The following is a 13,819-nucleotide window of genomic DNA, read 5'->3' as shown; positions in this document are numbered from 1 at the left end:
AAAAAACTCTTCAGAGCTCTACAGAGGAAAAGAACATGAGATTTAATTTTATTTATTTATTTATTTATTTATTTTGTCCTTTTGCCTTTTCTTGAGCCGCTCCTGAGGCATATGGAGGTTCCCAGGCTAGGGGTCTAATTGGAGCTACAGCTGCCAGCCTATACCACAGCCCACAGCAACGGGGGATCCGAGCCATGTCTTCGACCTGCACCACAGCTCACAGCAACGCTGGATCCTTAACCCACTGAGCAAGGCCAGGGACCGAACCCGCAACCTCATGGTTCCTAGTTGGATTCATTAACCACTGTGCCATGACGGGAACTCCAAGATTTAATTTTAGAAAAGCATCCTAGCTGTAGTTTATTGAACTTCCTTTTGGTAGCAAGGAGACTACTGAAAGTTTCCCTCTGGCATCAAGCAAAGAAATGATGGACTCCGGCATGAGATGATGTTTGAGAACTGCAGTGTCCAATATCGTAGCCACTAGCAATATATGTCTATTGAAATACAGCTAATCCAAACTAAGAAGGTAAAATATTTCTCATAAGTAGTTTTAATCATGATTACACGTTGAAATAATATTTTAAATATCTTAAGTAAAATATATTGTTAAAATTTAATACAAAGAAAAAATATCTGAAGATCAAAGACTTAAGCATGGCAAAAGAAAAAAAAGCTTCATACATTAAAGTCAAACGGTAAGAAGCAAACTGGTATTAAAATATGAGACCAACACTCAATAACTAAGACCTCAAATGTGAGTTTATTACTTAAGTAAAGCACTAGTATTCCAGTGGTCAGGAGACCAGCACTGCACAAAGCAATCCTTAAATCTCCTGTGTGCAGAAGTGTGATGGTATTGGTTTTGCAGAAAGTGTGTTTACTGGCCTGAGGCCACTGATGATTAGCGGACTTTGAAAGCATACAGCTTTCACTGATTGTTTGGTTTTCAGAGCTGTGTTCAGTGAACCAAGTTGTCATTGATTGATGAGACAGGTTTACAACCTGCTCCAGTGCTTACTTATCCTGGCTATCAAAATCAATCAATCTTTTCCTTGGTGCGTGGGGATTCTTGTTCCCATGGGGAAAATGTTTTGTAATTCATTATCATCCATTTCAATTACTAAAATGCCCTCCTTTAAATCTTATCCTAGTGTTATTGTTATTTCCAGAGTGTACCCTCCTTAGGGGCTCTGGGAATTAGTGCTGATGCCTGATGGCCTTAATTTTTTATAGAGGAAATTTCAGAGAGGGGTTCTTGGCATCCCTGTAGTTGAGGAATTAGAAAGCTTGCTGGGACTTGATAGCAACTCTGTTCCATACATTGATTTCCATTTACAAATTTATAAAGGGAGGTTAAGGGAGTTCCCACTGGGGCTCAATGGGTTAAGGACCTGACATTGTCTCTGTAAGGATGTGGGTTTGATCCCTGTCCTAGCTCAGTGGTTAAGGATCTGATGTTGCTGCAAGCTGTGGCATAGCTCACAGATGTGGATTGGATGCAGTGTTTTCATGGCTTGGTGTAGGCCCCAGCTGCAGCTCTGATTCCACCCCTGGCCCAGTAATTTCCATAAGCTGCAGAAAAGAAAAAAAAAAAAAATAGGGAGAGTAAGTAGCTCATCTAAGGTCATATAGGCAGGAACCAAGTTAAAAGGAAATTACTTTTTTTTTTTTTTTTGGTCTTTTTTTGTCTCTTTAGGGTTGTACCCTCGGCATATGGAGGTTCGCAGGCTAAGGGTCCAATTGGAGCTGTAGATGCCAGCCTACGCCGCATCCACAGCAACACCAGATCCGAGCCATGTCTGCAACCTACACCACAGCTCATGGCAATGCCGGATCCTTAACCCACTGAGGGAGGCCAGGGATCAAACTCGAATCCCCATGTATCCTAGTCAGGTTTGTTAACCCCTGAACCACGACGGGAACTCTTCTTTTTTCTTTCTTTCCTTCTTCTTTTTTTTTCCCCCTTTTTGGGGCTGCAGCTGCGGCATATGTTAGTTTCCAAGCTAGGGGTCTAATCGGAGCTCCAGCTGCCAGCCTACACCACAGCTCACCACAACGCCAGATCCCCAACCCACTGAGTGAGGGCAGGGATTGAACTCGAATCCTCAATGGACACTAGTTGGTTTGTTCCTGCTGTGCCACAATGGACTCCCAAGGAAATTACTTTCTTCTGTGCTGCACCTCCTGCCCTTGGTTTGGTGGTCCAAAATGCACGCACAAATTACTAGTCCCATAGCTCAACTCCTTACGGAATAAATGTTTGTGAACTAAGGTATCTAAGAGTCATTTAAAAGTATTCTTAGCTCACGGCCCTATAACTATTGGCAGCGTGCAGGTTTGGCTGCTGAGATATACTTTGTAAACTTCTGTGCTAGGGCTTTCAAATGAGGCTCTGATGTGTTCAACAGGCTCTTTTCCTCTGGTAGGTCCTGAACTCTGTTCTTATCTCATCAGCACTGCAAGCCTGATGACAGCTCCTCTGTTTCTCAAAGGTTTTCAGTCTTTTAGCCTTTGCTCCAAAGTTTTAAACCGCAGTTATCTTGACGGGAAAACCGACGTTGTGTTTCAAGTCTCCACTATTGTCACTCCAGCTTCATGAGATGGGCCAAGAGCTCTGTCAGTTTCTCGGTTCACCAGCAGCAGCCTGGATTGTTGTCCTGCACTCAGAACAGGCACATGCTACAAGCAAAAAAGTGGTTGCAAATATCAGTTCACCTCTCAAGTTTCCCCTGTCTAGAAACGTAGCCCCTAACTTAATCCTCATTCTTTCAGTAGCTTGCTATTTCTTTATTTATTTATTTTGGGGCCGCACCCAAGTTCCCAGACTAAGGGTTGAATCAGAGCTGTAGCCATCAGCCTACACCAGAGCCACAGCAATGCTAGATCTGAGCTGCGTCTGCGACCTACACTGCAGCTCATGGCAACGCTGGACCCTTAAGCCACTGAGCAAGGCCAGGGATCAAACATGCATCCTCATGGATACTAGTTGGATTCATTTCAACTGCACCACAATGGGAACTCCCCAGCAGCTTTTAAGTAGAAAAGTTTACTTCCACCCCCGCCCAGCTGTGTCCTCAGCATGCACAAGTTCTGGTCAGGAACGGATCCTGAGCCACAGCAGTGACAAAGCCAGGGAACTCTGAAAATTTTACATTTTTATCTGGCTTTTCTCACGATTCTCAGTGGGACTGCAGTTCTGTAGCAATTCTACCTGAAAAGCATATGATTTGATTTCCAAATAATTTTTTTAAAAGTACATTAAATCTAAATATATTCTAATTCATTCACAATGCTATTTCCAAAAATTCACAATGCTAATTTTTTTTTGCACTGAAAAATTTCTCAGAATTGATTCTTACATTTTAAAGGCAAAATAGGACCATCTAGAGTGGTGTAGGCTAGGATGCATAAGTATCTTTTATCTTGCAATATTTTAAGAACATTTACATTTTTTGCTTTTTGGCTGTGCCCAAGGCATACGGAAATCCCTGGCACATAGATCTAACCAAGCCACAACAGTAACCCAAGCCATAGCAATGACAATGCCAGTCCTTAACCACTAGGCCTCCAGGGAATTCCAAGAACATTTTAATTTTGACTAATGATATATATTCAATATGATTGAAAATTCAAAATATAAAAGAACATATAGTGAAAAGTTATTCTTCCACTACTTTCCAGCCATCCAGTTTCTCTCCCTGCTGACAAGTTTCTCTCATATATATATATTTCTCTTCTTTGGACAAATGATTGCATGCTATGTATGCTATCCTATATCTTGTATTTTTTAACTACATCTTATAGTTCTTCTCATATCAGTAAAGTGGGTTTTTTAATTGCTGTATAGTATTCTATTTTACCATCATGTATTGTTAATTGATACAATTAAGGTTGTTTCTAAGCTTGTTATTACAAACAATGCCATACAAAAGTGTTTTGTGCATGCCACTCTACAGATAGGTGAAGACAGCTTTAAGAAATCCCTAGGAGCCTGGGGACACAGGTTTGATTCCTGACCTGGCACAATGGATTAAGTACACAGTGTTGCCACAGCTTCAGTGTAGATTGCAACTGCAGCTGGGATCTGATCCCTGGCCCATGAACTCCATATGCCACGGGGAAGCCAAAAGTAAGCCAAAAACAAAAATGGAAAAAAAGTTAAAAAAAAAAAAAAAAAAAGGAGGTACTTATAACCCTCCTGCACTGTTGGTGGGAATGTAAACTGGTACAGCCACTATGGAGAACAGTTTGGAGATACCTTAGAAATCTATACATAGAACTTCCATATGACCCTGCAATCCCATTCTTGGGCATCTATCCGGACAAAGCTCTACTTAAAAGAGACACGTGCACCCGCATGTTCATTGCAGCACTATTCACAAGAGCCAGGACATGGAAACAATCCAAATGTCCATCGACAGAGGATTGGATTCGGAAGAAGTGGTATATATACACAATGGAATACTACTCAGCCATAAAAAAGGATGACATAATGCCATTTGCAGCAACATGGATGGAACTAGAGAATCTCATACTGAGTGAAATGAGCCAGAAAGACAAAGACAAATACCATATGATATCACTTATAACTGGAATCTAACATCCAGCACAAATGAACATCTCCCCAGAAAAGAAAATCTTGGACTTGGAGAAAAGACTTGTGGTTGCCTGATGGGAGAGGGAGGGGGTGGGAGGGATCGGGAGCTTGGGCTTATCAGACACAACTTAGAATATATATACAAGGAGATCCTGCTGAATAGCATTGAGAACTTTGTTTAGATACTCATGTTGCAACAGAACAAAGGGTGGAAAAAATGTAATTGTAATGTATACATGTAAGAATAACATGACCCCCTTGCTGTACAGTGGGAAAATAAAAATAAAAAAAAAAAAAAGAAATCCCTAGAGGGGAGTTCCCGTCGTGGCGCAGTGGTTAACGAATCCCACTAGGAACCATGAGGTTGCGGGTTCGGTCCCTGCCCTTGCTCAGTGGGTTAACGATCCGGCGTTGCTGTGAGCTGTGGTGTAAGCTGCAGACGCGGCTCGGATCCCAAGTTGCTGTGGCTCTGGCATAGGCCAGTGGCTACAGCTCCGATTAGACCCCTAGCCTGGGAACCTCCATATGCTGCAGGTGCAGCCCAAAGAAATAGCAAAAAGACAAAAAGACAAAAAAAAAAAAAAAAAAAAAGAAATCCCTAGAGGTAGAATTGTCAAGGTTATCCCTCTAGGGCTTTTAAATTGTCTATTCATACCAAGTAACCTGTAAGAGTGCCTATTTCCTCACACTCTTGCCAAGATTGGAAACAAACCCCAAAACATATACACAGATAAAAACAAGACCAAAAAACCCCCACCTTCTTTACTAATCTGAAGGTTGGGGAAATATATGAGCACTAGAATACTATGTATTTTTTCACACATCTAAGAGCCATTTACTTCCTTTCTTGGGAACTAAGTTTCTTGGGAACATAAAATTTTCTAATTTCTCTTTTGGGTTGTTAAGTCTTTTTTTTAATGTACTGGCAGACAATTTTTACAAAGGAAATTAGCTCTTTGTGGTAATTCACATCTATATCATCCCCAGTTTGCATAGTCTTCCAATTTTCCTTTATAGTAGTTTTTGTTATGCACAACTTTTTATTTTCATGTGTTAATTTTTATTTTTAACGGTGATAAGACACATAGTCCCTTTAATTTTTAATAATTACTTTAATTTTCAGATACTCAACCTCTACACAGTTTTAGCACTCCCTGAGAAATTAAACACTCTCATATCCCTTCCATAAAATGGGAGGAAAAGTATCAATACGTTCTAATGACTGACACAAAACATTTACTGATTTCTCACAAAAATGCATACATGGTCGGAGTATCATAAAGACTAATTGAGAAATTAAAATTTATCTTGAAACCAACTTTAGTCAGGAAAACTTCTTCACAAATAAGTGGTTATATATGTAAATACTAAATACCTTACACTATTTTCTGCCCTTTTGGTTATGGACTATTCCAGGAAGATTTACTTATATAACTCTATTTGAGGGGTCCAACAGTATCTACCATAAAATGGAAAGCAAAACTAGTCTTATTATAAAAATACTGGTTTGATGAAACGATAGACTTTAGTCTATTTTAGACATATCTGGTTAATTATTAACTATGCTTCATTTCAACACAATTATTACTCAGAGGTCAAGCACTTTTGAGAAAGGGCAAACTAAGTTTTAAATCAGCATCAGAATTCTACCCATAATCACCCAATCAATACTGAAGTGGATGCCATCAAGTATGCAGAGATTATAGAATTTCAGTTATAAAATTTGGAGGAAAAAAATTGTAACAATGTGTAAAAATACAGACAACTTTAAGCTAGAATTACTAGCCCTAGGACATTTTATTGTATAATCACCTGAAAAGGATGGCTAACTAGACATCAGCAGAAATGCTGTCAAAACTGTTGTTTGCTCAAGGTTGTTCACATTAATGAAATAGAAGATTAACAATCTCTAAGTTAAATTTCACCAAATGAAATTGCTGCCTTCTGACTTAACTTTCAGGGGTAAGAGAGAGCAAAACCCAAGTATCATACTTTCTACTTTTATCCATAAACACAAATAAAAGTCAGTACCAATATAAATGATAACTTGAAGAAATAAACACATGGTTAGCCAGGTTCTACAATCTAGGATACTGTGATATAATTCTCTTAGAGCAATACCTTTTTTTTTTTCTTTCCCTGGAATAGCAGATTATATACTATGGTATGAAAAGCTGTAAAACTCAAATGTTTTCTGTGTTATTTAGCAAAGAAAGAATGAAGCAGAATACTGGGGCAAACTACACTTGCCACTCCATCCTGGAACCCACCTGTCTGATTACCCATTCGGTTCCAGTATTTCCAAATTGTCAATCCATCCCACTGAGCCTCATCCCAACTCTTAGCTCCTTCTGCACCAAGAGTCTAGTTTCCTTTCTGTCAACTAATTCCTAATTTTCCAGAAAATTCTCATTTTTCTGATTTCGTGTTAGTCCTAATTTTACGTCAAAGAAAATGCTTTTAATACTTAAACTAATTAAAGTAGAAATGGAAACTAGATGACTGTAGTGTTACGGAAGATGAATTTCAAGTGCTTTGCAAATAGATGGTAGAGTTGCAACAAAATTTAGATTTTAAACCCTACCTAGATTAAATACTTGGACTATTATAGTATTGCTTTATTAGTCATGCCAAAAAGGTGGGCAAAGGCCATTAAATATGCATTTTTTGAAAACACATGAAAATGAAGGTTTCTTGGGAGTTAGTCAAGGCATTTATTTTTTTTCAAGTGTTTTTTCCCCCCTTTTTCTGGGTCACGCCTGCAGCATGCAGAAGTTCCTGGGCCAGGGATCGAACCCCCGCCACAGCAGTGACAATGTCAGATCCTTACCCACTAGGCTATCAGGGAACTCCCTGGCCAAGGCATTTTTATCCATAAGGACTATCAACTTAGCATATCAGTTACTAAAAAAGAAAAGGACCGTGACCCTTGCTTACAACTGAGTTTGGCACAAACACATTTGTACGTCCCTCCCTTGTGATCGCACAGTCCTTTAATTAAGGATAATGAATGTGCCCACAAAGCAGAATTAATGAAAATTTATAAAGAATCTATGATAGAGAGCTTCACAACCCAGCTTTACTAGATTATAAAATACTCCCTTTACCTATCCATTACTTTGTGTATCTCTGAAACATCTGAAAAATACTTTTCTGGGACTTACTCGGCTGTAGGGACTGAGCAGTTTTAGGTACACTACAATTATCTCTAATAGAATTTGGTATATTTCTTCCGTTAACTGAATGTTTCCACTGGATCTTAAAAGAAGTTTGCCAATTTTCATTTTTTGAGCCTCTCTGAGGTTTTGGATGCTCTAGATCAGTTTGTCTTTTGAAGTTCCTATCTTTGGAACTCCTCCTCTGTCCATTTAGCAATCTGTCTGGAGGTGAGGACGTAGCACGTAACTGATAGCCATCTGGGGATCCTCTTTGCCTGTTTGGCCTCATGTGCTCTTGATCCACCTCTTTTTGAAGCTGTAATGCTAACAACCGGTCCTGTTCTTCTTGTTTATGTCTCTCAAAAAGTAGATGTTCCAAATCTATCAGTTTTTGAGTAAAGCTGATTTCTGTTTCCTCTTCATCTGAGGAAGCTGTGGGGAACATTTTTCTTCTTTTTGCAGAAGAGCATGGGTCCCTGACTGCTTCAAACAAAGATTCCTGATTTTTCCTTTTGAAGATATCCTTATTGATCAGTAGGTTAGACTCTTCATTTTCTATCTCCGGTGTGTTATTTCTAATTATCGGTGTCGTATCAGAGACAGTGAACCCACTCTCTGTTTTGCCACAAGTTTTAACTGCAGCTTCTTCAGAGTCGGGAACTCTGGCTTTAGGTCCCTCATGATTTATGACACATAACTCTTTCTCATGATTGCTTGCTTTTGTTTCCATTTGTCCTTCAAGGCACCATTCTCTACCACTGGCATATAACTGAGGCATAGGTGACTCCATTGAAGGTTTTACACCTTGCTCTTGAACTTCAGGGCATATCTGTGGAGAAAGTGTTGGCATATCTTCCTCAACGTCTGTGTCTTGCCATGTAGGGCTCTTCATACCACTGCTGTCAGTTTCCTATAGAAACAGAAAAAGACTGAGTGAACCAGGGGAAATCGTCAAATCATAATATATAAGTCTAATTACACTGATATCAAAGTTGAGTTTTCGCAATAAGGTAATTATTATTACCACTAACAAGGTATATGAATTCTAATAGTATTTTTGGGGGGAACCCGCATCCGCAGGCTATGGAAGTTCCCAGGCTAGGGGTCAAATCAGAGCTATAGCTGCCAGCCTACACAACAGCCACAGCAATTCGGGATCCGAGCTGCATCTACAACCTATACCACAGCTCACAGCAATGCCAGATTCTTAACTCACTGAGCAGGGCCAGGGATCGAACCTACAACCTCATGGATACTAGTTGGGTTTGTTACTGCTGAACCACAATGCGAACTCCCTTAATAGTATTTTTATTCTGTGTTCCACTTTAGATTAAGGCATTTCTTCATTTTCACTCCCATAAAAACCTACTAACTAAAACTCCACAGGGAAGAGTTCCATTGTGGCTCAGAAGTAATAAACCTGACTAGTATCCATGAGGATGTGGGTTCGATCCTTGGCCTCATTCTGCTCAGTGGGTTAAGGATCTGGCGTTGCCCACAGGGAGTTGCTGCCTTAGCACAGTGGGTTAAAGATCCAACTGCAGAGGCTCAGGCCACTATGGAAGTGTAGGTTTGACTCCCAGCCGGGTGCAATGGGTTAAGGATCTCGTGTTGCCATGCTGTGGCTTGGATTCACTCCCTAGCCTGGGAAATTCCAAATGGTTCGGGGGCAACCAAAATGTAAATAAAATAAAACAAAACAAAATAAAACAAAACCCCATAAACTAGCTCTATATATGGCCAGGAGCTGGCACCATGATCTGATCTCTCACCTTATAAACTTCCCCTAGCCCAAGGGTTTTTTTTTTAATCCCTTTTTGTGTCACAAAATCTCTTCCTTTTGGCATTTTTTGTGGCGCTTACAGATCTCTTATGAGAATATATTTTTTTCATTTTCTAAAGTTTTGTTAAAGAACAGTGGATTTACAATGTTGTGATAATTTCTGCTGTAGAGAATATATATATATATTTTTTTGTTTGTTTGTTTTGTTATTTGTCTTTTTGCCATTTCTTGGGCCGCTCCCACGGCATATGGAGGTTCCCAGGCTAGGGGTCTAATCAGAGCTGTAGCTGCCAGCCTACGCCAGAGCCACAGCAACGCAGGATCCGAGCCACGTCTGCGACCTACACCACAGCTCCAGGCAATGCCGGATCTTAACCCACTGAGCAAGGGCAGGGATCGAATCCACGACCTCATGGTTCCTAGTCGGATTCGTTAACCACTGCGCCACGAGGGGAACTCCTATTATTTTTTTAATTAAAAAAAATCTTTTTTGGAGTTCCTGTTGTGGCTCAAGGGTTAAGGAATCCAACTAGGAACCATGAGGTTGCGGTTCGATTCCTGGCCTCTCTCAGTGAGTTAAGGATCCGGCATTGCCGTGAGCTGTGGTGTAGGTCGCAGACATGGCTCGGATCCGGCGTTGCTGTGGCTCTGGTATAGGCCGGCAGCTACAACTCTGATTAGACCCCTAGCCTGGGAACCTCCATATGCCACGGGTGCAGTCCTAGAAAAGACAGAAAAAAAAATCTTTTTTGTCTTTTTAGGGCCGCACCTGCAGCATATGGAAGGTCCCTGGCCAGGGGTTATATCGAAGCTGCAGCTGCCGGCCTATACCATAGCCACAGCAACGCGGGATCCGAGCTGCGTCTGTGACCTATACTATAGCTCACGGCAATGCCAGATCCTTAACCCACTGAGAGGTCAGGGATCGAAACTGCGTCCTCATGGATAACAGTCAGGTTTGTTACTGCTGAGCCACAACGGGAACTCCAAGAATAATTTTTTTTTTCCTAGGGCCGCTCCCACAGCATATGGAGGTTCCCAGGCTAGGGGTCTAATCAGAGCTGTAGCCACTGGCCTACACTAGAGCCACAGCAACGTGGGATCCAAGCCAACCTACACCACAGCTCACGACAACGCCAGATCCTTAATCTATTGAGCAAGGCCAGGGATCGAACCTGCAACCTCATGGTTCCTAGTCAGATTCGTTAACCACTGCACCACGAGGGGAACTCTGCATAATATTTTTAAACATAAAAATAAATACATATGATACAAAGCGAACAATTTATACTACAATTACCAAAAAGCTTACAATTTAAGATGCAATAATGTGTATTTATTAATACATTAAATAATAAAATCTAGTGGCAAGTCTACTAATTTGTAATATTGAAGGAAAGATGAGTATAAATGATACCAAGGAGTTCCCTCTGTGGCTTGGTGGGTTAAGAACCTGACAAAGTGTCCATGAGGATGCAGGTTCAATCCCTGGCCCCACTCAGTGGGTTAAGATCTGGTGTTGCCAGAAGCTGCAGTGTAGGTCGTAGATGCAGTTTGGATCCAGTGTTACTATGGCTGTGGTGTAGGCTAGGCTGCAGCTGCAACTCTGATTAGACCCCTAGCCTGGGAACTTCCACATGCTGCAGGTGCGGCCGTTTTTTTTAAAAAAAAAAAAAAAAGTTCCATTGTGGCTCAGCAATAACAACCTGACTACAATCCGTGAGGACATGGGTTTGATCCCCGGCCTTGCTCAATGGGTTAAGAATCTGGCATTGCCATGACCTGTGGTGCAGGTCGCAAACGTGGCTCAGATCTGGTGTTACTGTAGCTGTGGTGTAGGCCAGTAGCTGCAGCTCCAATTCAACCCCTAGCCTGGGAACTTCCATATGCTGTGGGTGCAGCACTGCTCCCCCAAAGGAAATACATACATTATTTGGCACATAAATGTCCACTAAATGTTAGGTGCTATAAAACCACCTAACTGGATTGAAAAAAAATTCAGGAATCTGAAAATAAAAGGTTAAAACTTCTACGTAGGAAACTGACTTTGGTGTCAGCTCACCTTTCCTAGTTCTGTTTTCCTGGAAACCTGATAACAGTGGAATGTCAGGTGTTACTAGGCCCCATAGCTTATGGTAAAAATGACCTTTGCTGATGAACTGCATCTGTCCTAGGACAAATGTGAGTGATGTGTAAACCCCTTGCAGGAAGCCGAAGCTCAGGGCTTCTGTAAGTGACTTACAACTCTTTTGACTGTGTTATGTTCCTTACCAGGACCCCTGGAAGCTACACCCATGAGTTGTTATGGTCAACAGTTGCCTCTTATATGGGACTTCTAAGCCTGGGCAGTTACTATACTCATCTCTATGGTCTCATTTCCAAGCCATCACTTGGGAGCTCCGCAAGCTGGAGCAGAGCTGAACAGATGAACCCATGCTGAACAGCTATGCCTGATGCTGCCCTACGAGCATGCTGTTTTCCTTCCTGTAATCTTTTAAGTGAAGCTGGCACCTTGGGTAGCCTATTCAGGTTTGTGGGTTTGATTATCTAGGTCAGGGATCTAGAAACTATGGCTCATGGACCAAATTCAGCCTGTTGTTTGTTTTCATAAACAGTTTTGTAGGAACAAAGACAAGTTTATTTGTTTACATATTGTCTATGGATGCTTTCATATGACAACAGCATCAGTTAATAGTTGCGACTAAGACCACATGGGTCACAAAGCCTAGAATACTTACTCTCTAGCTTTTAAGAGAACAAGTTTGCTGACTTCTAGTCTAGGTGAGCCTAAGATGACTAAGAAAGGATGTTCTCTTTACTACAGTGACTTAAAAAAAAAGTTAGAAAACTACAAGTATTAACAACCTAGTAAATTTGACAAACCAAGAATACTTTTAGCCTTCACATACCTTAGACACGGAGTTTTTCCTATCTTCTTGTACAACTTCAGACTGTGATGCTGACCCAAGTTGAGATTTAGGTGACAAATACCTTAAAAAAAATTACCAAAATTTGAATGCCTTGTAACACACGTGTTAGGTACTCAATATAATTAAGCCAGATTAGCTATTTATGCTGAAGGTTGTCTGGCTTGCTGCTTGGCTGATGCATCAGAAAGAGTGTATTTCATCCCTTTGTCTCAAGTATTTTGGTCTAACTCTAGAGCAAAGTCCAAGTATCGATATTTTAGTGAAAAACAAGAAAAAGAAGTAAAAGTCAAATATAAATATTTCTTAATTCTAAAAAGAATTTAGGAGTTCCCACTGTGGCACAGCAGGTTAAGGATCCAGCATTGTCTCTGAGGCACCATGGGTTCAATCCCTGGCCCAGAGTAGAGGGTTAAGGATCTGGCATTGCCGCGGCTGTGGTGTAGGTCACAGCCGTGGCTTGGATTCTGATCCCTAGCCTGGAAAATTCCTATGCCACAGGTGTGGCCAAAAACAAAAAACAAAAAACAAACAAACAAAAAAGATTTATTTATTTATTTTTCCTTTTTGGCCGCCCTGCGGCATATGAAGTTCCTGGGCCAAGGATCCAAGCCGTAGTCATGACCTAAGTCTCAGCTGCAGCAACATTGGATTCTTAACCCACTATGCTGGGGTGGGGATCAAGCCCATGTCCCAGTGCTCCTAAGATGCCACCAATCCCATTGCGCCACAGCAGGAGCTCCGAAAAAGAATTTAAATAGGTAGATACTAGCATCAAAACAACCTAAGACTGTATAGTTTTCCCAAAAATAATAGCAATGACATTTCAAACCAGAAGGAATACGTTTGTTTCTTAATGCCAGAACTTCTACATTCTTTATCTCTAGTATTGAGAAAGGGTCCACAATTAGATCTTTACCATTTTGATATAAATATACATACTTTACTTCAATTATCTGCCTAGAGACATAAAAGATTTATCAACAGATCAGCATAAGAACACATCTCTAAATTTCTAGGCGTCTTTTAATAGGCTGTTTGCCAATGAAAATATCAAGTGTGTAATATAATGGAAAACATAAAAGAAATGGAAATAAAATCATAAATTATAAGATGGTAGATATCTTTTTTTTCATTTGTTTTAGGGCTACACCTTCTGCATATGAAAGTTCCTAAGCTAAGGGTTGAATTGGAGTTGCAGGTGCCGGCCTACATCACAGACACAGCAACGGAGGGTCCAAGCCAAGTCTGTGACTTACATCACAGCTCGTGGCAATGCCAGATCCTTAACCCACTGCAAGAGGCCAGAGATCGAACCTGCATCCTTATGGATACTAACTAGTCAGTTTTA

The 13,819-nt window shown here is 40.8% G+C and overlaps 1 protein-coding gene across 4 annotated transcripts in view; it reads right to left on the bottom strand.

The window, feature by feature from the left end:
* Positions 538-13,819, bottom strand: part of RNF168 (ring finger protein 168) — a 33,720-nt gene continuing 20,438 nt past the window's right edge. For 2 of the 4 annotated variants that reach the window (XM_021070157.1, XM_021070158.1), the window contains exons 6-8: positions 12,451-12,532; positions 7,765-8,668; positions 538-2,682 (exon numbers count right to left, since the gene is read on the bottom strand). In XM_021070157.1, the coding sequence (XP_020925816.1) occupies positions 2,621-2,682; positions 7,765-8,668; positions 12,451-12,532 (1,048 nt within the window). In that variant the 3' untranslated portion in view covers positions 538-2,620. Of the gene's footprint in view, positions 8,669-12,450; positions 12,533-13,819 lie in introns of all 4 variants that reach the window. The other 2 variants (XM_021070159.1, XM_021070160.1) reach the window with 1 other exon arrangement.

This window comes from Sus scrofa, chromosome 13 (assembly GCF_000003025.6).
Source record: "Sus scrofa isolate TJ Tabasco breed Duroc chromosome 13, Sscrofa11.1, whole genome shotgun sequence".
NCBI lineage: Eukaryota > Metazoa > Chordata > Mammalia > Artiodactyla > Suidae > Sus > Sus scrofa.
The sequence above is the reverse complement of the archived record's forward strand: the minus strand, read 5'-3'. Positions and strand labels throughout refer to the sequence as shown.